Below are 27,603 nucleotides of genomic sequence, written 5' to 3'. Positions count from 1 at the left end.
TTGCCCGGTCAGGCTACTTTGTTTTTGCTGCATCAGAGTCTTGGCTGACAGTCACCTGTCCCAGGCTCTGGGGCTTTCCTTGTCTCGGTGGCTGCTTGCTCATTTCATTATTCCCACGGAAAGGCAATGTAGGCCCTCACTAGGAGCCAGGAATCTGGTTAGAGCCCTGGATTAAATAAGGCTTTGTTTATAGGACCTAATACAGCCAAGGGCAGCCAGATTTCCCTCCAGGTAAGCCACCAACCGGGGCCATGGGCTCTTGGGAAAAGTCTCATCCCTGGGGGCCTTGCTTCTGTAGACTTGGCTCTGCTCCCTAAGCTCCCTGGGGGCTCCTCATCCAAACTGCAATAGGGTTACTCAGCTGTCTGGGGGCCTGTGTGGCTCTCAGAATGTTTGAGGTGACTGTGAAAGTGATGACTTTAGAAACCGTCCAGTTTGGATGGCTTAGCCAGGTGGTTAGGCTTACTAGTGGTCTTATGTGGAAAGAACTGGCTCGGTACCACAAGCATCTGGAGCTTCAGGAACAAAGAACAACAGTATATTTCATCAAAAGGCTTGGAAAAGTAACCATGACTAGTTGGGAGTTTCGGGTTGTTGTTTTTAAGATCTTAGAAGCCTTGGTTGCCTCTAGGTACCTTAAAAAAAAAAAAAAAAAAGCCCCAATACCAAATTACAGTGTGTAGAGGCCACAGGCTGTGCAGAGAACACAGCACATGCTATACAGACACCGACACTCTCCCCAGGGGAGACTCATAGCCTGAGTTATGAGCCACAGACTGGTCCTTGTGTTCAGGTTTTAAGAAGAGGCCTGGGGCAGGGAATGAGGCCATGAGAGCCACTCTCTGCCACTTGGGAGGGCATGGGCTACTGACGGTGGCCAGCAAGAGCCAGACAACAGCCAGCCTGTACTTTGTGGACAGCTCCTCCCCATAGCTGCTCTGCTTATCCTTCCAACAGCTTGGGGCCACCTGGGGAAGCCAGACCAGAGACTCCTAGGGGCCAGCCTCAGACCGGGGAGGCTGCATGCTCAATAGGAGATTGTAGAAGAGGACAGTAGGGAAAGGACACAGGGCTGATGGCTCCAGAGGAATCCACTAGACTCTGGTCACACACAGGAAAAGGGTGTGAGCAAACCTCATCCTGCAGTCTTAGGTCTGGCTCCTCAGGGTGTCAAATGCTCCCAGATGTAAGTCCCTGGCCCTCTGCTGGCATCTCATAACTGGCCAGGGCTCTCCCAGGGTCTGAGTCATCATGGTGGGCTCAGCACAGGCTCTCCTGAGTGTCAGGCTGGGTGGCCACTATCTGCACAATTCTGGCTTCCAATGTGAACTGGAACAAGCACCCACACTACACACACATATGTGCTAGAGGTTTCTACTGAGGTCAGAAAACCACCAGACAAGATGGTATGTATAACAGAGACTTTCTGTAGATGGAGGACCTGATTGGGAGAATGGGGAGGAGTTCTAAGAAGCTGGAAGAAGCATGCTGGGGTAACCCAGGGGGATTTCATGACTGGGCTCTTCTGTCTTACTCAAGAAAGATGGGTTCACCCATGACCCTACCCCAAGGAGGTCCCTAGGGGGCTATGAGAGTTTTACCTCAGATAGTGGGCACTATGTCAGCCCCACTGAGGACTCCTAACTCACCCCAATAGTAACTTCCTGAGAGAAGCCACAATCTCCCATAGCAAAGAAGGGAGGCTAGTATCGGGAGAGGTTTCCCCAGTTTGCCCAGTGGGACCAAAGCAAAAACAACCAAATCATGACAACGAGACTGGATGGGGATGGAGCAGAACTCTAATGACAGGCTTCAGACTAAGCCCTGCCAGCCCCAAACAGCTAGAACCTGACAGATTCCTTACCAATGAAGAAGGGTAGGTATCTGAGAAGCAGATAATAGCCTGCCCAAGTGGACTCTGATCCTTACCCTTCCTCATCTTCCACTTTAGCCATGTTGTACTAAAAACTGAAGTCTTGCCCTAGCTAAGAGACTGCTGTGATAAAGGAGAACTGGAGAGGGAGACAGTGTGAATTCCCGAGGTGCACAATTGCCTCTAAACCATCAGGCACCTGAGTCAAGAGTGAATACTCCCAGAAAGTCTGCATTAGCCCTGTACTTGCAGCCAAACAAAAGGTAGGGCTTGGCCCAACACACTAGTCAAATCTGCCATAGTTTGACGTGGTTAATTTTCAACCTTTTCCTCTCCCCTTTGAAGTGCAAGACCTAACATACGCAGGACTGAGTCTGGGTATGTGGCCTGCTGGCCTTGCATGCTGCAGCTGGGTGATTGCTGTGATTCTTGGTGCGATCTGGGCCCGTGATTACTTCCAAGCCCATTTTCCCCTGCTTCTCTGTGCTGTCGCTCTAGCTCCTGGTCCTCTCCTTGCTGTGGGTCCTACCTTCAGGTCACTCTATGATTCAAAGTGAAATGCCAATCAAATGCTTCTGTAATGAAAGACCTAATCACTCTACAGCATGCGTACATTCAGTGAGCCTGACCAAGACCTTCTGTTGGCCATGCTGGGAAGCTGTTGCCTAAGAACAGACCTCAGTCCAGTGCGGGGGCTGGGTGATTAGCTCAGTGATCTCAGCAAAGGGCTCCTGGTTGTTTTGGAATGTTTAGGACTGTGCAATGGAGCATGGGAGCTAAGTCAATAGAGGCTTCCCAGTGGGCCTTAAATCCAGCAAGCCAAGATAGAGCACATTCTTATTCTGTAGCCCAGAGCTGCTCCAAGTATGGTTCATGAACCATGTACATTAACCTCAGCTAGAGCTGTTTGTAAAAATGCAGATTCCTGGGCCCCACTCCATACTGAATCTCTCTCTGATGCTCGGGCTCAAAAACAGTCTATATCCTAAACAAGTTCTTCAGATGATCCTGGTGCAACTCTGCGAACCTTGGCTGGAGAATCACTACAGTTTGCAAATGGCCCCCTCTAAGTAATCTGGCCAGTTCTACTAAGCCAAAGACCAGAACCTGAGAACAGAAATGGGGAAATTATAGCTTTCTATGGCAGATTACACTGCTGTCACTTGACTTCACATCCATGTGCCATGGGATGAGATGCAGGGGAAGGAGGGAATGTAATGCATGTTCACTGCCTCTTGACCAGGCATCATCCTCTCCGTGGTCCTGGCTGGCGTTCTTGGCATCTGTGTTGTCCTGGCAGTGTCCATTTGGCTTTTCAAAAGAAAGAAGAGGTAAGCTGGTTTTAGTTCAGAATGAGAGTTAAGTAGCTTATTTGTCCATGAGGCTTGATCTGTCTGGGAAGGTGGTCTGCAGAATGAAGAGCCCCCGTCATCTGTACCGACACTTATCCTAGGAGTGCTGTTTCTCAAACACCGTTGCCCCCAGTCTCCTCTGCATGAGACACTGGATCATTATACTCAGAGGTGGAAGTGTGTCTGCCGGCCCTACTGCCGTGGCTTACACCTTAAGACAAGTCTCTTGATTTGGGGGAACGGGCATTTGCCTAAACACAAGCAGTAAGGCTGTCTTCTTTCTAACATATTTACATCTGGGTTTTTTGCTTTGTTTGTTTCTGAATCCAAAAAGAGGAATGAAGGAAAACTTGACCAATAACTCACATTAGCTATTAATGCCCTTTGCTAATGTTTTTATTGTCATGTTTGATTTTTCTAAAACCAAATTTATTTTTTTCTGGTATATAAAAAAATAATTTTCCAGGAATATTGTGGAATCAAAGGTTGGAAGTTGGGGTTGTAAGGAGATCTTGTTTAAAATGGAAGTCTAGTACTATCAGCTGTTATAAGAAAACAGTTGGAAAATGACGAAGTTCCTTCTTGGTTAGTGCTTTATTTGGGGGGCATTCCTCGTAAGATCAACAGAACAGGGGAAAAGTCCCCATGAGAGGAATCTGACCACTAAAATTCATCCCATTCCATAGTTGAATTAGGCTGCTCTCTGTTTGCCTCTTCTTTTTAACTGAGACTCATGTGTTCTTCTTGTTCCAGTAGCAAAAAAGGTGACAACAAAGGAGTCATTTACAAGCCAGCCATCAAGAAGGAGACTGAAGCCCATGCCTGAGGCCTCAGAACTCCCAGGCACATCCAAGCAAGAACTTTGCTTTGCACACTACACACTGTGGCTCCCTAGACATTTGAAATACCTGAGGGTTGCCTGAAGGTCAACCCACAAATGCTCCAGACCCATGCAGGACCTCTAGGTGGATACCCTGCCATCCTGATGCCACAGTCACTGCCAGGATAATGTGTGGATGGGAAGAACTCACCAATGAGGCAGGAACTCTAAGCTGTCTGCTTCATCTGTGTGAGACCATTAAGTTGTCTGGATTCTAGGGGCACAAATTCAAGTCATCCACTGGGGGCTGTTACAGGTCAGAAAACATTTTCATCCAGGGATTCGCTTTAGTGTGGTTCAAGGATCCTGGAAATTCTGCTTCTTGTCCAACAAGCTTTCAGACCAGAACGTGCACTCTCTGTTTAGGTTTTACCTTTGAGGCTCAGTTTCTTTCCTCAGGGAAGGGGTTGTTGTCTTCCTCTGAGTTCATTCTGCTATGACAAAACTTTTGGTCTGATCTTACAACTGGGAGGAAGAATGATTCAGAAAGGGTCAAGGTGTAAGAGACCTAAAGAAAACAAAAGACAGTCTTTGAAACACAGTAGAGGCGTCTCCCAAGTCCTGTCCTTTAGATCAAATGCACTGAATGGACCTGAGAGGGAGAGAAGAAGACACAGAAGGGCTGGAGGAAATCACTCTGAAGTCAGAACTGGAGTCAGAAGTGTGAGGACAGAATATTAAACCCAAAGCCAACCTCCTGTCATGGGGCAGTTATGCTTTGTACTTCACAGACTTTATAATTAGGCTATTCCTTGAAAAGCATTGTTGTTTTCTCTCTCCTAGAGTAGACATGACTTCTGAGATGACCCAAACTGCGTTTGAACCTAGAGGAAATAGGCAGAAGCAAAATGACCGAAGAGCTTGGTCTCTTGCCCAAAGTTCATGTCTGACACTTCTGTGGGATCCCTCCTGCCAATCTGGAATTGGGATTACCTACTTCCCTGACCTTGAGGATGTTCAGGCATGGCTTGGTTATAATCTATTTTCAAGCTATGGAAGCAGGAAGCTACCTGTGCAGGGTGAGGGCATCCTGGTATTTAGGGAGCAATAATAATGGAATGTTAACAAAAATTTTTCATGGTTTTCCACCCAAGTCACAGTTTCTGAGAAGACTTAACCCTTTCATGGGTGTAAAAGCCCCATGGAGGCCAGTTAGTTCCATGATTGGGAAGGGGCCTCCACCACTGACCTCATCCCGCACCTTGCAGTTCACGGAGAACTTCCTGATTCCTCATCTCATTCGGACAGCATGGAATATCCCATCAAAGCATGGTTTCTTTATAGCATATTTTTCCTTCTACTCCTCCCTTTGACTCTGAGAAGTCTTCCCCCTTCTCTACCATCAAGACTTTTTGTAGAGATGGCAAGCCCCATGGCTTTGTGGCTATAGTTTGCTCAACAGAGTTACAAAAGACCTAATGAACACTCAGATGTGTGTACACAAAATCTCTGACAGCCCTGGAGCCTGGGGTGACATTCCTAGCCTAGCCATTAGCATGCCTGATGCTGATCAAACGACAACAGGGACAACCCTCATGACAGAGCAACGTGAATAAGGTGATGCTTCCTTGGCCTTGGCCCAAAGTTTCCAATCAGAAGCCAACCTAAATCACTCCAGAGCCCTGGAACTGTCCACCTTTTATGGACAAATTTTGCAAGAGAACAATGAGATCATTGTATCTGGCACAGCAGCCGTTCATAAAAAGTGAGATTTACTGGGCCATGAAAACAGTGGCATTTCTCCTACCCTGTGGCTGAGATAACGCAAAGCTAGGGAGGCAAGCAGAAGACCAACAATCAACAGTCAACTTCCTTGCTAATCGGTATTGGACTCCTGAGGACCCTGCTTTGGAATAGGAAGCCTCTGGTCAGGTTCTCATTCATTCCACTGACACAGCTGCCACTAAAGGAAATCAGCACTGTGGCACGTGTGTACCCCCCGGAGGGCCTGGGTGCTGTGCTGGGTGCACAAGTAGAGATCACAAAAACAAGGCCCAGGTGGGGAAAGGACACAGGAAAGGCCCTGGCTTCTTTGCTTCTCACTAATGGGAGAGAGCTTGAGTCTCTTTCTTCTGTTTCTTTAGTATCATCTGGTACAAATAGTAAAAACTTATACCTGTTTCCTTAATAGACACTCTAGAATTTCGTTGCATTGGCTATTAATCCCATTTCAAGTTCAGATTTTAAATTCTTCTCCCCTTCACTAAACTCTCTGGAGGCCTCCTGAGCACCACTGGGAAGCACCGGGATCTGCAGCACCCCTCTGTCCCTGTGCCTCGGAGGGACCATAGGCCACTGTGACGATGGTCTGCTTAGCACTTCTGTATTTATTATAAGAATGATTGTAATGAAGACATAAACTATAAATATGAGAAATTATAAATAAAATGTTTTTCACATCAGACTGAATTTTTGGAAAGGTTAAAACATTACTGTTGGCAAAGCACTTTGTAGTTCCCAGTCTATGGTGACAGGGAACTGATCAGAGCAAATGTCACTTGGCTATAGTGTTTTACACCTGGCTCAAGGGGATCCCTGGGTGGCTCAGCGGTTTAGTGCCTCCCTTCAGCCCAGGGTGTGATCCTGGAGACCGGGGATCGAGTCCCACACTGGGCTCCCTGCATGGAGCCTGCTTCTCCCTCTGCCTGTCTCTCTGCCTCCTTCTGTCTCTCATGAATAAATAAATAAAATTAAAAAAAAATAACCTGGCTCCAAAGGAAAACGCACTGGTGTACTTAATCATTTTACTGAGGATGGAGGCCTGTGATGTGTGTGGCCCTGGGATCACACAGTGGAGCTGAGAAGTCCAGAATAATCAGGCAAAGGCTCAGAGAGAAGATGTTATCTAAGCTGGGCCTTAAAAAATAAGTCAAATTTGAACAGAAGGATGGAAAGAGGGAGGCAGATGAATATAGAGAATGGGTCTTATGCCTCTACTTCACTAGGCATTGCACTGAGTAGGTTGGTAGCCTCTCTTGGTTGCCTGGTACCTATTTTGGATTTGTTTTCCAAGCATGCTGTCATCTTTCATGTAATTTTTTATCTAAATGCAGATTTCACCTCTGGTTTGCTGAAAGAGGCATCCTGTCAAGGTTACAAACAGGCACCATCATTGTTTGTTTATTTAGAAAAGCTTCCAAATCCAAATGAATTTTCACTTCAGTTGCCCAAGGATGGAAAGAGATGAACTGTCCAAGGGTAATCTTGCTCCAGTAGGTGATAAAGCAGCAGGCTCAGCTTTGAAATAGAAACATTATACACCTCCAGGTTTTGATGGTCTGTTCAGTCAGAACACAGGGGTTCTTCAGTTCACCCTCTCAGATGCTAAATCCTTCTGAGGTGAGGACAGGTGGAACAAGGCACTCACAAAGTACCCGTGCAACTCTCATTCCTTTGCACTTGCTCCCATGCTAATAGGGCTGGGACTGCAGGGGAGGGGGGAGACTAACATGAGCAACAGAAGTCATCTCCCTCCCTCCTCCCTCCATAGCTTTTCTCCCCTTTCCCTGAACTCAAGATTCATTGGGGTTGATGATCAGGGGCATGTGGTGGCAAGAGCCATGGGCTGGCTGAGGAGACTCCAGTCTTTCTTCAGGTTGGCCATTATCTCCTTGTGTAAATCCAGGTATATGGACAATCTAGAGCACACAGTCCAATAGACTATAAAACAATATGATGTGAGACACATGAAAATTTAAAGTTATAGTAGCCACACACCCCAAAAAGGAAGTAGTGACATCAATTTTAGTAATATATTTTATAAAAACCCAGTGGATCTAAAATACTATAATTTCAATATGTAATCAACATTTTGATGAGATATTTTCATTCTTCCTTTCCATAGTAAGTCTCTGAAATCTAGTGTGTATTTTACATTTACAGCACATCTTGATTCAGACGCTAGATTTTCATTGAAAATATTTGATCTGTATTTAGAGTTCACAAAATTACAGTTAAAGAAGCAGATTCACATGCCCGAGTTGCTCCAAACACACTTAGAAGATTCAAAAACTGAACTATCAGCTTATAAATTGATTAAAGTAAAATAAGTTTTTCTTACTCTCATTAGACACATCCTAAGTGCTAAGTAGCCACATGTGGCCAGAGGCCAGCCCAGCCGCTGTGCAGATATGGACGAACCTTCTTCTTTGGCATACCCTTTGGCAAGGTTAAACCTAGAGAACTTTCATGCAAAATCAAACTGAGAAGAAAGTTTTGTGAGCGTGAGGGAATGGGGGGATCCAGGTAGGTAGATATGGAGGATGGAAGAAAAGAAAGCAGATGGAAAATCAGGCTAAGGGGAACAGACCAGCAGACCTTAGGCACAACTCTCTCCTCTTTGTACCTCTTCTTGTAGCTCCACAGGGAATCTCCAGTCTTTCCTGCCCTGGCAATGTCCTTTGGCCAGGACCTGGGGTCCAGGTGCTCAGTAGTGGCTCAACCTAGAGCACTCTGGTGCCTTTGCAGGAGGAGCTTGAGCTACAGGCATGAAGGCGCCTAGTCAACTTGTTGGGGGACCTCACTGCAGGACCCTGGCCCAGTGCCAGGAACTAACTGTTCCCCAAACACCCCCCTCCTGATCTCCTCAGAGTCTGACCATTCCTGTTTTGTCTCTGCTATTCCAGAGCTGGCCAGCCTGAAGGGAGCAAACACCCGAAACCTGAGTCACTTGAACTGTCAGCTGGCCCAGTTCCTCAATTGGGAAGGAGTTGCAAGTTGCCTTCTTTCAAGGTGTGGGGAGAAGTTATGAGACAAGAGGAAAGGAGACCTCTGCAGCTGCCTGCTGGGAAGCAGAGGTGCCATCTGTGCAGTGGGCATTTTGGAGTTGCCTCTATGCCCACACTGTGCACACCCCAGCAGGGTGCATGACCCTCTGTGGTCCTCTGGCTCAGGCTCCATTATGACAGGGTAGGGGGGAAGGAGGGAGGCCCAGACAGAGCTGGAGAGGAGGGGCCCCATGCTCCACCTGTGCCCTTTCATTGGCAGGAGTAAGGGCCAAAGTGCTTTATGATACAGAATTATTCACCATAAAAAATTATTACAACAAAGTCAGTATATCATTATGACTGCAGGTCAATCAGGGATTCAGTAAGCCTCTCATTTGTGTATCCTAGACTGCACCTTCACTCCATTATCCCACAGCCCAGGCAGAGAGGAAAGAGGAAACATTGCCCTCAAAAGTGGAGAGCCAAAACAGGGCTCTGGCTCTGGGCTAAGTTAAAGTCACACAGCTCCTGCAGCTCTCTGATCTTCAGTGACAGTATGGGGTCTGCCCTTTGCAGCTCCAGGGACATGGAAACATCTTGTAATAGAATTTACCATGCTTCTTTCAATCATGCCACAACCTCATGAAGCCCCAAAGGCTAAAGGCACTAAAGGCATTTGTGCCAATATTTCTGGAAAGTCAACAACCTCCTGCTCCAATCTGCTTGGTAATATTAAACCCTGGCCTCTGTTCAGCAAAAGTCTGACCAAGACTGCCAGCTGCTAGCAGACAAAGGAGTCAGCTCAAGCTCCGGCAATGTTACCCTCACCTCTTCAGCAAACCTGATATGTCCCAAGGATGTATTCATTGAACTTTCTCTATTCCTAAGGCTGAACTGGAGAGAAGGAATAAATAACACACACACATACTCTATTATCGCATTTGTATAAAATTCCAAAAAGTACAAAATAAACTACAGTGATAGAAAGCAGATTGATGGTCACCCAGGGATGAGGTGACGGTGGAGGGTGGGGGATGAAGGGATTCCCAAAGGGCACCAGAAATTGGTGAAGTGTTGGATATGTCCTTTATCTTAATTGTGGTGATGGTTTCTCCACATAGGTCAAGACTGTTCAAATTTTACACTTTAAATATGTGTCATTTGTCTTACACCAATTATCCTTCAATAAAACTTAAAAAAAAAAAGAAGAAGAAGAAGAAAAAGAAAACACAGCCAAATGACACCCTGCCCTGTCCTGGCATTTCCATTGAGAGCTTATCCTCATCCATCTAGAAGGAGAAGGCTGGCCAGAACTGGCACCTTCCTTGAGACCCACCCTGTGGGTGGTAGCCTAGGAAGGAGTGTGACCTCTATTCCCACATCCAGCTCTGACCTCTTGATACTGTAAGTCAAAGTCATTATTTCTGCTTGAGCTCACTGGTTTCAAATATTAACTTTTAATTACCTGCAATGAAGACAACAAACACAGGACTATGGGTTCAAGGACAAACTCAGACCTCTGTAAGAACTCTGTGTCAATGATGACAGAGTCTACTGGCTTCTCTGCAAGAAAAAAAGACTCTTCTGGTGAGGCAGGTAACATAACCACTCAATTCATCTGCTGAAACTGGTTTCCCAAGCTACCTAGACATCCAACAGCAGACCTCAAGCATCTTATTCTTTCCTTCCCAATCCCCCAACAAACAACCATTTGAAAAGTTTTCCTAAATGAAGTACAATCTTCCCATGGAGAACAAGCATGGTCAGGAGCTTATCACTTCCCCTTAGCCACTGGGTAAAACCTAAATTTATCTCCTGTGATACTGAATATAATAAGAAATATGTATTTGGTACTTGTCCCCAGTTCCTGGCTCAGAGCTCCCAAATGTTATCCATAATAAGCTCCTTTAAGCCATACCTAAGTTTATGCTAAAGAAGTGATGCTTGGAGGATAGGGGATTGGTTGCCAGAGGAACCAACCATGTCATTAGAAGGCTGGAACTTTCAGCCCTACCTCCTCTGACCTCCAAGGGAAGACTGGGAATTGAGTTCAAACACCAATAGCCAATGATTTAATCAATCATGCCTACATAGCAGGACCTCCACAGAGACCCTAAACAATGGAGTTCAGAGAGCTTCCAATACCTGGAGGTACCCAGAGAGGGCATGGAAGCTTTGTGCCCCTTTCCCATACTTTGACCTCTATATCTCTCCATCTGACTGCTCATCTGTATTCTTTATAATATCCTTTATAACAAATAAGTAAATATAAGTAAAGGTTTTGTGAGCTGTTCTAGCAAATTATCAGACATGCAGAGTGATTCATAGGAACCCACAGTTTATACCCAGTTGGTCAGAATTACAGGTGACAACCTGCAACTGGCAATTAGTATCCAAAGTGGGGGGGCAGTCTTGTGGGATTGAGCCCTTAATCTGTGGGGTTTGTACTAACACTGGGCAGTCGGTGTCAGAAATGAGTTAAATTGTAGAACACCTACTTGGTGTCCACAGAGAACTGAATTGTTTAGTGTGGAAAAACTCACACATCTGGTGTCAGAACAGCATTTTCCTTTATCTCTCTTCTGTTATTCAAAGTAATTTTCAACTGACTTACTTTCTCATACCTCCTTATTCAAAAGCAAAAATTTAATGAATAACTACTATCTGTTAAGCACATATTAAGTGATGGGGATTCAAACATGATTCAGAGAGAGTTCCTATATTCAATGATAATTGGTATAACAATCGCATTTGGGAAAGCAAGCAGAAACCACTAACCATAGTATATAGAAGAATAGTCCGAAAAGAATACTATGTACCTATTAACAAAAGAACAGCTAAACAAACTGAATATCTAAAAGATGGAATGCTATTCAGCAAAAAGTTATAAATTACCAATAGACAAAAAATATGGATGAATCTCAGAAAATTATGTTGGATGAAAGAATTCCGACATAAAAGAGTAATTTAGTGTTGTTCCATTCATATAAAGTTCAAGACAAATGAAATTAATCTATGGTGACAGAAGTTGGAAGTGGCGATTACCTGTGTTAGGCGGGGTCCATTGACTAGAAAAGAGTGCAAGGGAACCAGCTGGAGAAAGGCAGTGTTCTCTATCTTGGAAGGAGCAGTGGTTACATAGATGTAAATATTTGTCAAAACTCATCCAATTGTATACTTTAAATCTGTCCATTTTATTGTTTGGAAATTATTCCTTGATTTAAAAAAAAATCTGCTAAGGGGTAACTGGACAATGACACTTGCTTTGAGTCTCATCAGGAATGATTTCACAAAAGGTAACATTTTTTTAAAATTTTTATTTATTTATGATAGTCTCACAGAGAGAGAGAGAGGCAGAGACACAGGCAGAGGGAGAAGCAGGCTCCATGCAGGGAGCCCGATGTGGGATTCGATCCCGGGTCTCCAGGATCGCGCCCTGGGCCAAAGGCAGGCGCCAAACCACTGCGCCACCCAGGGATCCCCAAAAGGTAACATTTGAGCAGGACCTAAAAGGAGGAATAAGATAAGATGCTTTCTTTCTGGTTGGAATTGAAAACAAGAGCAAGTATGTGGAGATATGAAAGTCCAGTGTGTCGTAATAGAGATCTTATGGGTGAGCTTGATAATAATGTCTGTGAAGAGAAGAGGGGGGAATGGTGGGGGGCAGGAAAAAGTGGTTGGGATCAGACTGTGAAAGCCCTCGAATGATACGTACTTTCTAACAAGGACAACAAGAAATCATGGAAGTGCTTAGAGTATAGTTTTAGCTGATTACATAAACAATGTATGCTCATTAAAAAAATACAAATAATATATGTATAAAGCCAAAGGTCCCCCATAATCCCAAATCCCCAAATAGGCATTGCTAAGAATTGTTTCATCTTTCTAGCCTTTATGTACATGTGTGCATATTTTAGTGCTCATTTTTAATAAAATGGACGGATAAGATATATATTGTATGCTCTATAAGAGCTAGGACCATGCCTGTTTACTTTCACTTTCACATTCCCAGTATCTAGCACAATGTCTGGGCTAAGAAATATTTGGTGAATGAAAGAATATCTATACCTTGCTTTTGTTTTCTAACACGTTCCAGATATCCTCATTATTTATTTATTCATGAGAGACAGAGAGAGAGAGGCAGAGACATAGGCAGATGGAGAAGCAGGTTCCCCACAGGGAGCCTGATGTGGGACTCGATCCCAGGATCCTGGGATCACGACCTGAGCCACCCAGGTGCCCCACATCCTCATTTTTTTTTTTTAATGGCTGTTAAGTATTTAGCTCTTTGAGGCAAAGCTCTACGGACAGATAGTGCTGCAAATTCCTTACCTTTACAATACTACCACAAGATCCTTTTGCACTTGAGTATATTTCAATAGGATAAATTCCTAGAAAAGGAAATGCTGGTTCAAAATATTTACATCTCAAAATTTTATAATGAATTTTGCTAAATCACCAAAGGATTGTACTAATTTGCTTTCTCACAACATGCTGCTTCCACCATATGTTCAACAATCCTTGATATTATCCATCTTTTTCATCTTTGACAATCTGATAATCTAAAAATTGCTTGTTTTATATTTCATTAATTAATAGTCTAGCATTCTATCTTATCTTTACTGGTTATTATATTTTATCTGTGAATTATATGTTTATGTCCTTTGATTACTTCACTAAATCAATCATCTTTTTTTATTCACAGAAGCTCCTTCTCCATAATAGGAGGCAACTCTTTGTAATATAAGCCAAAGATATTTCCAGTCTTTTTTGTTTAGAGTATCTTTTGCTGTTTTAAATTTTATGCAGTCAAATCTGTCCATTTTTTTCCCTTTGTGATTTATAGTACAGTGCTAAGAAAAACTCTATTCACCTTAGGATTATGAAACTACAGTGACCCCTGAACGAATTTGAACTGAACTGGTCCACTAATAGGCAGACTTTTTTCAATAAGTATATTAAAAAATTTTCGGAGACTTGCAACAATTTGAAAAATGCTGTAGACAAACTATATAGTCGAAAAATATCAAAAAAATTAAGAAAGTGTTAGGTATCTCATGCAGAAAATAGATGCAGATACCAGTCTACTTTATCATTTACTTCCATAAAATATACACACATCTATTATAAAAAGTTAAAATTTATCAAAATTTATGTACATAGAGATTGTACATGGCACCATTCAGCCAAAAGAAATGCAAACAAACACAAAAATGCAGTATTCAATCTTAAGGGCATCCCTGGTGGTGCAGTGGTTTAGTGCTGCCTGCAGCCTGGGGTGTGATCCTGGAGACCTGGGATCAAGTCCCATGTCGGGCTCCCGGCTTGGAGCCTGCTTCTCCCTCTGCCTGTGTCTCTGCCTCTCTCTCTCTGTATCTCTCATGAATAAATAAATAAAATCTTTTTAAAAAAACTTAGATGCATAAAATTAACTACAGTATATACTGCACTACTGTAATAATTTCATAGCCACCTCCTATAGCTATTGAGGTGAACTCAAGTGTTGCAAGTATCTGCTTAAAATGCTGTGTGATGGTAATCATCTCTGCATGACCAATTCACCTCCCCAGTAAAACTGCATATCACAATAAAAAGTGATCTCTCCCATTCTCACATATTTTTCATAATGTTCAGTGCAATACTGTAAACCTTGGATAACATTATGAGACCCTTCTAGAAGTGCTCCCAAGAAACAGAAAAAAATCATGACATTAAAAGAAAAGTTGAATTGCTTGATATGTACCATAGTTTGAGGTCTGCAGCTGTGACCGTCTGCCATTTCAAGGTAAATTAATCCAGCGCAAGGACCATTGTGAGGGTGGGGGGAAGGAAATTCATGAAGCTGTCACTGCGGCTATGCCAGCAGGCACAAAAACCTTGTACTTTTTTGCAAAATACCTTTATCTTGTATTGAAAATGCAGCTTTTGAGTGCAGCACTGCTATAAGAAAGGCTTTCTTATAGACTCTAATATGATTTGAGAAAAAGCAGTCATTATATGATAACTTAAAGCAAAAGGAAAGTGAAGGATCTAAAGCTAGAGAATTTAACACCAGCAAAGAGTGGTTTGATAATTTTAGAAAGACGTTTGGCTTAAAAAGTGTCAAGATAACAAGAGAAGCAGCTTCTGCCAACCACGAGGCAACAGGCAAGCTCCTAGTCACTTATTAAGAAAATCATTGTTGAGAAAGAATATCTGCCTGAAAAGGTTTCTAATGCAGACAAAAGTGCCCCATTGTAGAAAAAAAAAATGCCCCAAAGGACATTTTTTTAAGGCAAGAAGGAATAGGGTAACTCTACTGTTGAGCAAATGCAGTCAGATTTATGATGAGGACTGTCCTTATCTATAATGCTACTAAGCCTCAGCCTTGAAAAGAAAAAGATAAATACCAGCTGCCAGTCTTTTGGTTTGTAAGAAGGCCTAGATGAAGAGAACTCTTTCTGGATTGGTTGAATCAATGTCCCTAAGGTCAAGAAGTACCTTCCCAAGTAAGTGATTGCCTTTTTTTTAAGTTTATTTTTTTGGATTCTCTTCACCCAACTTGGGGCTTGAACTCCTGACCCCATGATCAAGATCTGCATGCCCTTCTGACTGAGCCAGCCATGTGCCCCAGTAAGTGACTGCCTTTTAAAGTTGTTGTTTTGAGGTGGGGAGGAGCAGAGAGAGAGAGAGAGAATCTTAAGAGAGAATCTTAAGCAGGATCCATGCCCAGGACAGAACCTGATGTAGGGCTCAATCTGAAGACCCTGATATCATGACCTTAGCCAAAATCAAGAGTTGGATGCTTAACCAGCTGAGCCATCCAGGCATTCCTAAAGTTCTTTTGATAGTGGACAACTTTCCTGGCCACCCAGAACCCCATGAGTTCAACATAGAAGGCGTCAAAGTGGTTTACTTACCCCCAAACACAAACAACATCTCTAATTCAGTCTCTAGATTAGGGGGTCATAAAACCTTTAAGGTCATGACATATGGTATCCTATGGGAAGTATTGTTAACACTATGGAAAAGAACCCTGATAGGGAAAATATCATGAAAGTCTGGAAGGATCACACCATCCAATATGCCACCATTGTTACAGGAAAAGCCATGAAAGTATCAAGACAGGAACAATAAATTCCTGCTGGAGAAAACTGCCCAGATGTTGTGCATGACTTCACATGATTTATGACAGAGTCAATCAAGGAAATCATAAAGGAGATTGTGGATATGGCAATAAAGGTGAGAATTCCAAGACATGGATCTTAAGAAATTCAAGAGCTAATACACATCACCTCAGAAGAGTGAAGAGAAGATGATTTTTTTTTTTTTTTTTTTTTTTTTTAAGAGAAGATGATTTGATGGAGATGAGTGCCTCGGAACCAGTGCCAGATAATGGGGAAGGAGACCGAGAATAAGCAATGCCAGAAAACAAGTTGACGTTAGACTATCTGGCAGAAGGGTTCTGATTGTTTAAGACTGCTTTGGTTTTCTACAACATGGATCCTTTTGTGAAACAGGCACTGAAACTAAAGCAGATGTTCGAAAAAGTATTGGTACCATAGAGAAACAGTTTTAAAGAAATGAAAAAAAAGTCACACAGAAATTATGATGTAATTCCATAAAGTCACATCAAGTGTGCTTGCCTCTCCTCTTCCACCTCTGCCACTCCTGAGACAGCAAGACCAACCCTTCTTCTTCCTCCTCTGAGCTCAGCAGCCTACTCATTGTGAAGATGATGAGGATGAAGACCTTTATGATGTCACTTTCACTTAATGAATAGTAATAACCATCATGCTGTACAGTCAATAAATTATGTACATGTCTTCATATGAAATCCCAAGAACTGCAGGACAAGAACTGTGAGAGGTCTTTCTGTGTCACCATTACCAGCATCACTCAAGTGCTCACCATGGAGAACACTGCATAGGAGACTGGTATGGAGGTGGACAGCCCACCCTCACATAGGCATAAGGTGAGTGAGAGTTAATATAAAATTAACAATGTATTCGTTTTGTTTTAATTTTTTAATATTTTATTTATTTATGAGAGACAGAGAGAGAGAGGCAGAGACACAGGCAGAGGGAGAAGCAGGCTCTATGCAGAGCTCGACATGGGACTCGATCTCGGGTCTCCAGGATCAGGCTCTGGGCCAAAGGCAGGCACTAAACCACTGAGCCACCAGGGCTGCCCTTGTTTTCTGTTTTAGAACTTTGCTTTCAAGAATTACAGTATGCCTCTCATGATTGGAGAAACTGCCTATCAGCCTATCATCACAAGTGTTTTTTAAAAAAATGTAACAATGTTGGGCAGCCCGGGTGGCTCAGCAGTTTAGTGTCGCCTTCAGCCCAGGGCCTGATCCTGGAGATCTGGGATCGAGTCCCACGTCGGGCTCCCTGCATGGAGCCTGCTTCTCCCTCTGCCTGTGTCTCTGCCTCTCTCTCTCTCTGTGTCTCTCATGAATAAATAAATATTTTTTTAAAAATAAAAATAAATTAAAAAATACAAAATTAACAATGTTTCTAATAGTATATTATGAATATGATTATAATACCCTATGCCATAAAAATTTTATGACCATTCATTAGTATGTAGGCTAGGCTACTATGAAGCAATTTTATTGATTACATAAAAATATGATTACCATAAAGCAATCACAGTGTTGCTTCCTCATTATCAATGCATGAGTTGTTATACATGTAAATACAAATTTTTTATCTTTTCATTTTTAATGTCTAGTGTTAGTAATACATATAATGTCTACAGTGTTTTGTATAAGAAAATATTGATACAGGTACTGGAAGACTATTCATCTTGCAAACACACATCATAAACTACAGTGTTAATAGAGTACAGTACTGTAAATGTATTTTCCCTTATGAGTTTTTAAAAGATTTTTTATTTTTTTAAAAGATTTATTTATTTATTTATTCATGAGAGACACCGAGAGAGAGGCAGAGACACAGGCAGAGGGAGAAGCAGGCTCCACGCAGGGAGCCCGATGTGGGACTCGATCCCAGGTCTCCAGGATCACGCCCCAGGTGGAAGGCAGGTGCCAAACCACTGAGCCACCCAGGCATCTCAAGATTTTTTTTTTTTTTTAAATTTGAGAGAGAGAGCATAAGGGAGGAGGAGAGGCAGAGGGAGAGGGAGAAGCAGACTCCCCGCTAAGCAGGGAGCCTGATGAGAGGCTTGATTCCAGGACCCTGAGATCATGACCTGAGCTGAAGGCAGATACTTAACCAACTGAGCCACCCAGGCACCCCTCTTATGGTTTTTTTAAATAACATTTTCTCTAGCTTACTTTAAGAAAGCATTATATAATACATATAACATAAAATATGTGATAATCATCTATGGAGACATAGACCTAAAAAGACCTTAAAACAGACTTATCCTACCTAGGGAAAAGGGCATTTCTCCTACTCTAACCCACTTTGTTTTTCATGTCTTACCTATGGGGGCAAAAAAGCTAAGAGACACTTAGTCTAAGGATGCAGGCCCACTAAAAAAAAAAAAAAAATGAAAAAAATTGTTTTAGAGAGAGCAAGCATCAGAGTTCAGGGACCAGAGAGGGGAATGTGGCACAGAGGGAGAGGGAGAGAGAGAATCCCAAGCAGGCTTCACGCTCAGCACAGAGCCCAACATGGGGCTCAATCTCATGACCCTAAGATCATGACCTGAGCTAAAATCAAGATTTGGACTCCCAAAGTAATGAGCCATCTAGGCAACCCTAAAAAATTAAAATTTAATCTTGAGATTATAGGTCACATTCTTTCTCTTCCATCTTACTGCCACACCAAAAGGTTTCCAATATAATAGCAGTGGATTATAGCTGAGAGAGCTGTAAGACATAGACTTTCTTCAATGAAGAGCATACAGGGAAGCTCAATGTCAAGGGGACAGACAAAAACAAGAACACAAGGAAATTTGAAGCCTCTGCAACAAACCCCAATTACAGTCCAACTCTTGCCCAGATCAACATAAAACACTAGATCCTATTACTCAATATATGATGCCCAGTTTCTAATAAGTAATTATAAAGCATGTTAACAAGAAAAAACACAGTCTGAAGTGATAGTCAGGTTTTCAATTTCTTCTTGAGTGAGCTTTGTTTTTTAAAGGGATTTGTCCATTTCATCTAAGTTTTAAATTTATTGGCATTGTTTATAATATTCCATTTTTATTTAATAAGTATAGGATCTATAATACTATTCATAATTTATGCATTTTTTCCTTATCTGGCCAGAGCTTTATCAATTTTATTGATTTTTTCTAAAAAAAAACCAGATTTTTGTTTTACTAAAATTCTCCAATTGTTCTTCTGCTTTTTGATTTTTGCTATTCTCTTCCTTACTTCCTTTCTTCTACTTATTTTAGCTTCAGTTTGTTCTTTTTCTAATTTCTTAAGTAGAAGCTTAGAAGTCATTGATTTTAAACATTTTGACTTATATAAGCATTTAATGCTAAAAATTTCATTCTACTCCTTCTTCAGGTACTTTGCTTTGGCAACTATCTCCCCATCTCCTGCATCATCAATTTTTCCCTTGCCACTGAATGATTCCCATCTTCATACAAACATGCTGTTATGATTGATTATTGGGGGGCAGTGTGGAGAAAAAACTCTTGTTTCTCCCTCATCTTCCTCGGGTTATCATCCCATTTCCCTACTGTAATTATAATGGTTATCTGTACTTGATGTGCTGTGTCAATGTCCTTAACACCCAATATCTATAATCTACCCCACTTAGGTATTCATCCCTACATTGAAATTCCATCTCTCCATATATAATGATTAATTCTTATTCCTCATTTTACTCATTATTCAACAGCATTGACATACCTTCCCCTCTCAGGTCACCACATTCTCCTGATTTTCCTTCTTTCCTCAGTGGACAACTCCATTTCCTCTTTCCAACCTCTCAACTGGAGTGCCCAGGGTTCAGTCCTCAGTCCTACCTTTTCCTCTGGATCTACATACATTACCCATTGCCCTTCATCTACTGCTATCCATCCATTGCCTTTTATCTACTACTAAAATTTCAAGTATCATGCACTCATCCTATTCTATGTTATTTCATAATTGGTAGTACACATTTTTTAGTTGCTGTAAAGTAATATTTATGTGTTTTAATCTAGGCAGTTAGGTTATATGTTCCCAGAGGACAAAAATCTGCACCATTTTGTTCTTTTCCATCCTTTTAAAGTATTTAATACAGTGTTTTGTACATGGAAGGCCCTGATTAAACACTACAAACCCCACCTCTGATTTTGCTCAAGCACTGAAAAATGAATGGTTTTACTACTAGGTAGAAGGATTTACAGTGATCTACATGTATACAAGTACTTCCTATTATTGAGTCTTAAAGCCAAGACCTGCTCAGGGATCATCATCTATTACAGTCACCTTAGAATGTGTTAAATCCTTAAAAATTCTTTTACTGAGACTGAATCCATAAGCCAGTTGAGTGGTTCCATCTATTCAGTATTTTCAATGAGGTGAAGATAAAATAGATACTTCTTTCCATTGGAGATTTCTCATGTGTTGAGGCTGGTCACAGGGAAGTCCTTATTCCAGCTAAATACCAAACAAACAACAATTAAACTAGAGCCACAATTTCAGTGGGGAAGGGCCAAAAAAATTGTATACAAATCTGGGCTATTACCTAAGAAACGCACACCTCTTCCACTGGCTTTACAAGTGAGGACTAAAAAGCTCTTGGTCTCTGAGGATATTTCATCTAATGACACAACATAAACCTGGAGGAGCCTCATTTCCAACCAGAGTGAACAAGCATCACATGGTTTGAGTTTCAGGCCATAATGATTTTCTATATAGTCTGCCTGATGTGTGAAAGCCAAGCTCCTCCCCTTAGCTGCACTGTCTCCATACCAAGGGGAGAAAAAAACAAAAGGACTCTATGGGCTGCTCAGGGTTACTGGATAAAAAGCAAATACTACTCTCCTTGTCAACCAACTGCCATCTTTAGCCAATATTATATGATGTTTTATAAATTCACTATTTAACAATTACTTAGAACAGAGTTTTCAAGGTGATTTCCAAGATCTTTGAAAACAATCTTTCACTTGGTTTGACACACCTCAAAGAATGCCTCTGCACCAAACTGTTTCTAAACATACAGAAATGAAATAGGCCTTATGAATTTTAAGATAACAAAGATTTTTCTTTAAAAAGTGTCAGAGCTGACCAGTCACAAACAGAATATACAGCCAAGTTTTATAAAAGACAAAAACTGTAACACAGATACTGAAGAATATACTGCTCCAAAGAAGAGGACACAGGAAATGAGTAGTGCCAAACAATATTTTTATTGTTCACAGAAAAATACAGGTCTGGAAAGAGTCTATTGCATTGTGTATTGAATGCAAGGCCTGATATTACAAGTATATACACATAACAGCATAACTGATATAAAATGATACACATTGTATACTTATATAAAATGATACAGCAGCTACCTCTCTAAATGCTAGAATTTAATAGAAGTAACACCTTTTATTAAATCACAACTGTAAACAATGCAATCATAAACAAAAAGCTCTAAGCAATGCACTTTAAAATTGTTTTGTTGTGATACCTACTTTGCCCACCTGGAGTTAGGAACAGTAGGACCCAAGAAAAACTAATGAAAGCTAGCACTTTCAAGGAGCTCTTCTCAGGGAGCAAGCTGCTGCTGGCCAAGACAGGTGGCCACCCTGGCCTCCCTGAGGCCCTCAGGCCCACAATGACTGCCAATCCCTGCCTTGGGGTTAGTCTGAGGTGACTGCAAAGTGGAAGGAGCACAGGTAGTAGGAAGCTTCTGTCACAACTGCTTGTCCTGACCCTACTCTATGGATAAGAACACCCAGTATGTTTTATGTGGATCTGCCACTCTCAGCAAACACTGAAATGTGCTTTAAGAAAAAAAAAATTAACAATGAGAACAAAAGCTATTTTCTATGCAATCTGCAGTTATCATCATTTCTTCTTTTCAGCCACTTTTTCATTAGATGCTCTAAAGAGGCTGCTACTACAATATTACCAGCCAGGCTGGCCAGGATTGAGGTAACAAAACTTCTCCAGTTATAACTACTAACTTAGACAAATAAAACATATATATAAACTCATTAGAGAGCAACAAAATCAAACTGTATTAATCACATGGCAAAATAGTCAAGCACTGCAACAATATTCACATTCCAAGTTCAACTTTAACTATATCCACATTTCCTTCCAAACTGAGAAAACTTTGTGGGGAGGAGAACATAAAATATCAACACCACCTCCTCCTCTCCAAATACTGTCAGGGATCAGAAGGCTCATCATTAATAACAAATGCAGGGAGGAAAAAAAAAGGCATCTCAATATATACACAGCCACAGAGGAAAACTGTACTCTCCCTCTGGGTGCCCTTGGCATTAGGCAAAGCAGAGTTTTGTAAAAATAGTGCCTAAGCTGACTATGGCAATGCTCACATTTTAAGACTAATCAGGATTACAAAGTTCCTTTATTCACAGCAAATCAAATATTATTAAATAATTTCCTCAGACAAGAGTCTCACCATCAAAGATTTTCCTCTTGCCTGACAAGTTTTTATAAATGAGATTTTACAATAGCCAACTTCTTTACTTAATATTAAACTATTAATGCACAGAGGACATCCTCAGGGTGCAATGAGTAATATTAATATTCTCATATTTTTCAATACTTTACAGATCAAACATTTTATCAGACTACCCATTTAGGAGATTTGTAAGTCAACAGTGATAACCAACTATGTATGTTTCTTATTCTGTTCATCAAAGAATGCCACGTTCCAGTAGGAATAAAGCCCAGTTCAATGAGTATTTCATTTCCTTCAACTCTGCACAGTAAATTTCACTGTTCTGTCTCTATGTCCATGACTCTTCCTATGACTCTTCTAGTCTAAGGAAAATCTTGTATAATGGTAGAAAACTGCAAACTCTAGTGGAAGTATTGGTATTAATTAGTGTTGCAAAGTACACTTTAGGGGAATAACTGTAACTGCTATGGGACTGTTTACAGCCTTGCTGGAAATCCTATTTCTTCTGAATCCCTAGACTGACAAATTCTAGTTATTTAACCATGAGAGGGGATTTCACTGATAAAGGTCTAGTTCATGTGAGAAGTTCTGGCCCCAGAAATGATGTGTGGCTAGCCCAAAATACTGGCCACATTTTCATTTAAAACATGTCCATTATTCTTCCCCCCGACAGTACTGTCAAATTCTTCCATCTGTCATGGAACACTCTCATTGCTTCTCCCATTTCTTTTGGATGTTTTACTGTATATGTGGGATCCACTGAGCTTATCACTTTAATGTATAGGGAATTTTCATTGCACACCATCCACTCTCTAAAAGCCATCAACTGGGAACAATTTTTAGTTAAAGGCACAATTCACTGGCATTTCCTCTTTATAAAGGAAATCAAAAGGGTTGCTAGAAGCTGAACAAATACCTTGGGTATTCCTACAAAGGCAAGGTTATGTCTGCTACTAAAACCCAGAGACATTCGCTAGATCCAAAGATTATATGGATTTTGTAAAAGCATGAATTTGGCAGTTTAAGACATTTCCAATTTTACACTATATCACTTGGTGGGGAAGTGCTGGTTAGTATCACAGGAGCAAATTTAAAGTGTCAACATCACACTATTGGCTTTTATTAACTTTCACCAGCTCTAGTGAAGCCTGTCCAAGGTACATCACTCAGCAACCAGCAGAATGCTCAGAGCTAGAAAAATGGGTTTCACCCCAGCCAGCCCAGGTACCAGCACTCAGCTGGCAAACACTGCCTTGGGGGTAGAACTCATAAAAAGCCTTAAGCCCAGAAAAGACAGAAGTTGCACAAAAATTCTTGGTTTATTAATACCTTCCCAGAAATCAGAAAATAATTAGTTTTAGTTAAAGAAACTGAATCTATGCTCACAAACCATGTAATGCCTCAAAAAGCAAAAAGAATGTAAAAACTACAGGAAAAAATACAGCTTGTTAATCAATAGCTTACTTTGGCTAAAGTATCATAGTAAGTCGTGCAATTTACTATTGCGTGTAGAAGCACAACCTACCATGTCCTCATAAAATAGGGTATGAGTAAGGAGCATGAAAACAGTTCTTAGGGATGAGAGCCCTTTAGCCTTTTGTGACCTAACTTTAAAAGACAAAGGCCGAGCAGGATTGGACATTCACAGATTTACCTGCTCAGCACAAGCTGAGTTGAGAGACAGCTAAACATCTGACATTTATTCATTTATGGTGTTCTCAGGAAGTTCCCATTTGGACACCAATGAGTCTCAACCTGGCTGCATATCAGAGTCATCTGGGAAGCTTTTAAAAATTACCAAATGTCCAGAGGCACCTGAGTGGCTCAGTTGGCTGGGCATCTTGATGCTTGGTTTTGGCTCAGGTCATGATCTCAGGGTACTGAGACTGAGCCTCAAATCAGGCTCCAAGCTCAGCACAGTCTGCTTGTCCCTCTTCCTTGGCTCCTCCCAACTCACATAAATAAGTAAAATCCTAAAATTTACCAAATGCCCGGGCCAATTAAATGTGGAGGGTGGAGCCCAGGGAACAATCTCCTTTCTGCTTCCTCAGGTGACATTCTAATGTGCAGCCAGGACATATACATCCACTAATGTATCCCTTTCAGAGAGCTGTTGCATGAAAGTCATATTTTACCTAGATGGTTTTGTTTTTTTCTAGATTCCACCAGGAAAAGGAATTTTTAGAAAAAGGCACAGTTGTGCTTCCTCTAAAGATGCAGCTTACTGTTTGGCAGGTGCTGGTTCTTGGGGGTTATCTGGAGCGCTGGTTGAAAAGGAGGAAGTCCTTGTCTTGACACAGTAGGCAGAGCTTCAGATTTCGGCAGCTGCCTCCAGCAACAAAGAACGCCCAGATGCCCATGAGTAGCATGATCATATATGTTGACACCAGATTTATTCCATAATGAGGACTTATGAAGGTCTGCAAAAGAAAAATAAATCAGCTTGCATAATGACAGCAGGCTTATTAAACATGTAGAGTCACTAAAGATAAAGGAAAACATAAGACACTTTCTTTTTTTAATATATAAATTTATTTTTTATTGGTGTTCAATTTGCCAACATATAGAATAACACCCAGTGCTCATCCTGTCAAGTGCCCACCTCAGTGCCCGTCACTCAGTCACCCCCACCCCCCGCCCACCTCCCCTTCCACCACCCCTAGTTCGTTTCCCAGAGTTAGGAGTCTTTCATGTTCTGCATGAGACACTTTCAACAGCTGGGGTGCTTCACCAAACATATGATGTATGTCACATACTGAGTACCACAAAGACACACAGAGCTAACCAAGTCAACAGACACTAGCACATAGATGTGTGCTTTACTATATTCAAATGGCAAACCTAGAGGGTAATTACAAGTCAGAATACCCAATAGGAGATACATGCTATACAACCATTTAAAATAATTTGTGTTAATCGGCTCTTATAATGTGCCAAAAAGTAAGACAAGTCCAAGTTACATTAGGATGAATCCTTAGTATTCAAGGGAACATGAGGGAACAGCATCTCTTTTTCAGTGGAAAAATTGTTGAGGGTTTGAAAAGTTCATTTAAAAAATACTGATGAAATGCCAAGAGGTATGGTGTTACACAACACTGAACACTTCATTAGGATCTCTCCTAATGAAGCTTATATGCTAGTAAGAGAGACAAGTAATGAATGAAGAAACAAATAAAGGAATCAAATAATTACATATTATGATGAATGCTAGGTAGAATAATTGTAATTGTGATGATGCTAAGTAAGAACAAGGTGGTCTATTTAGGTTGCTCAGGGGAAGTCCTGAGGAAGTGGCATTTAAAATGACACATATAGTTGGAGGAGAAAACGAGCTTTGTGCAGACTGAGGGAGGGAACCATAGGACAGCAGAGAACTTGGTGCAGCTGAGAACCTGAGAAGAGTGATATTAATATGTGTGTAGGGATGGCGGGGGGGGGGGGTGCATGAGATAAGGTCAGAGAGAAAGGTAGGAAACAGTTAATGCAGCAAGTTGATACGGAGAATGGACCTCATCCCCAGTGTAATGGAAGGCCACAGAAGGGGTCAAGGTAAGGGAGCTGAATAACTTGATTTCGATATTTAAAACTGCACAGAACGGATGAAAGGAGGCAATGATGAAAGCAAGGAGACCCGTTACAAGCACTGGCTGAGGAGTACAGGATGTTGACTTAGACCAGGGTGGCAGCAGTAGAGATGAGTGAGTGAGTGGGGAATATGAATGGAGAGGACTTGCTGATGGATGGAATATGAGGGAAAATTGGAGGCTAAAATGACTTCCATGTTTCTGGTTTTGGTAAATGGTGGTGCTTTTTATTTAGCTAGATGACAAAGACTTGGAGAAAGATTACGCTCAGAGTGATGGGTGAGAATCAAGTTCAATGAAGACAAGCTAAGTAAGAGTAGCGTGCCTGTGAGATTTCAAAGGACAGATGTCCTTTGGCATTAGGTATATGGCTATGGGGCTCAGAACAAAGGCTTGGACTAGAAAAAGGAATACAGAAGCACTGTTATAGACAGTATTTAAAGCCATGGCTCTGAATGCAGTTACCCAGGGAGCTATTGTAGAGCGAAGGTAAAGGAGGAGCCAAGACTAAGCCCCTAAATTTTTTGTGCTGTTTAGTATCACAGAAGCAAATTAAAAGTGTCAACACCATTCTATCAGCTTGACTCTTATTGAAAAAGAGTCAGCAAAGGGGTCTGAGAAGAGCAAACAGTGAAGTAAGGAAAATCAGGACAGTGTGACATTGAAGTCAAAAGATGAAAATGTTTCACAGAGAGTGGTAGTCAATTCTTTTAAAGGTGCTGAGATGAAAACAAAAACACCAATGTCCATTCGATTTGGAGAAATGAAGGTCTTTTTTTTTTTTTTTTTTTTATCTTGACAAGTGCAACTTTAGAAGGGTAGTTGAGTAGAAACCAGATTGGAACTACAACTATGAGAGGTGAATAAGTGCAAACAAAATTAGTGGAAATAACTGAAAAATTCTGCCATGATGAGGAACAGAAAAAAAAAAAAAAAGGAGTGATGGCTAGAAGGGGAAAAAGGCAAGAGTGGAAAGTTTTATTTAAGATATGTCTATATGCTGACGAAGAGAGGGAAAGCTGGTGATGTGGGATGGAGGGCACAATCAGAGGAGTGAAGTCCTCATTGGAGAGAACTGGATCTAGAGCCCAGGTGGAGGGATTGGCCTTTGAGAGAAGGAGGGATATACATCCTTTACCTAGAGTAAGGTGGGGAGATGGGTTCCCAACTAGCCCAGCCCTTATACTTAACAAAGAGGAGCATTCAATTGGGGCAACCTATCCACCATTCACCTCCATGGCTCCTCACTGTCCTTACTCTCACCTTACCTGCACATGCCCCTGGTTAAGACACCAATCCTGACTATTCGCTCTGGCCAGGAAAATGGGCTGATTCTGTAGTACAGTGGCACCTTCTGCAGAAAAATGCTTTTCTCAAGAGGCATCTGTGGGCATGGGAGGTATTGAGCATATTCTGGATTCTCCAGAAATCCACTTAATTTTAATATACTTCACAGAGTGCTTTATTTTTAAATTTTATTTATTTTGAAAACTGGCATACTTATCATTTCAGTGTGGAAAAGAGTAAACTGGGCACTCTTGTTATTGATCAGAATGAGCAAAAATGATACAACTTTTGTGGAGAGTATTAAAAATATTTATACATTTTAACTTCATATTTTCATTCCTTGGAATCTAAATATCATATTGAAAAGCTTTCACGTA

At 41.5% G+C, this 27,603-nt stretch overlaps 2 protein-coding genes and 1 long non-coding RNA gene across 3 annotated transcripts in view; 2 read left to right on the top strand and 1 right to left on the bottom strand.

The window, feature by feature from the left end:
• CA12 (carbonic anhydrase 12) overlaps positions 1-6,514 on the top strand; it is a 54,129-nt gene extending 47,615 nt beyond the window's left edge. Inside the window, exons 9-11 of the mRNA XM_038580631.1 lie at positions 2,219-2,251; positions 3,117-3,204; positions 3,979-6,514. Of these exons, the coding sequence (XP_038436559.1) occupies positions 2,219-2,251; positions 3,117-3,204; positions 3,979-4,051 (194 nt within the window). The 3' untranslated portion in view covers positions 4,052-6,514. The remainder of the gene's footprint in view (positions 1-2,218; positions 2,252-3,116; positions 3,205-3,978) is intronic.
• Positions 6,515-16,128: 9,614 nt separating this feature from the next.
• The window catches only part of LOC119866912, a 33,339-nt gene continuing 21,864 nt past the window's right edge, over positions 16,129-27,603 (top strand). Inside the window, exon 1 of the long non-coding RNA XR_005381757.1 lies at positions 16,129-16,765. This is a non-coding gene — a long non-coding RNA (uncharacterized LOC119866912). The remainder of the gene's footprint in view (positions 16,766-27,603) is intronic.
• APH1B (aph-1 homolog B, gamma-secretase subunit) overlaps positions 19,977-27,603 on the bottom strand; it is a 29,903-nt gene continuing 22,276 nt past the window's right edge. Inside the window, exons 6-7 of the mRNA XM_038580632.1 lie at positions 24,581-24,775; positions 19,977-20,368 (exon numbers count right to left, since the gene is read on the bottom strand). Coding sequence (XP_038436560.1) covers positions 24,608-24,775 — 168 coding nt within the window. The 3' untranslated portion in view covers positions 19,977-20,368; positions 24,581-24,607. The remainder of the gene's footprint in view (positions 20,369-24,580; positions 24,776-27,603) is intronic.

The sequence above is a fragment of the Canis lupus genome, chromosome 30, assembly GCF_011100685.1.
Source record: "Canis lupus familiaris isolate Mischka breed German Shepherd chromosome 30, alternate assembly UU_Cfam_GSD_1.0, whole genome shotgun sequence".
Taxonomy (NCBI): Eukaryota; Metazoa; Chordata; class Mammalia; order Carnivora; family Canidae; genus Canis; species Canis lupus.
The sequence above is the reverse complement of the archived record's forward strand: the minus strand, read 5'-3'. Positions and strand labels throughout refer to the sequence as shown.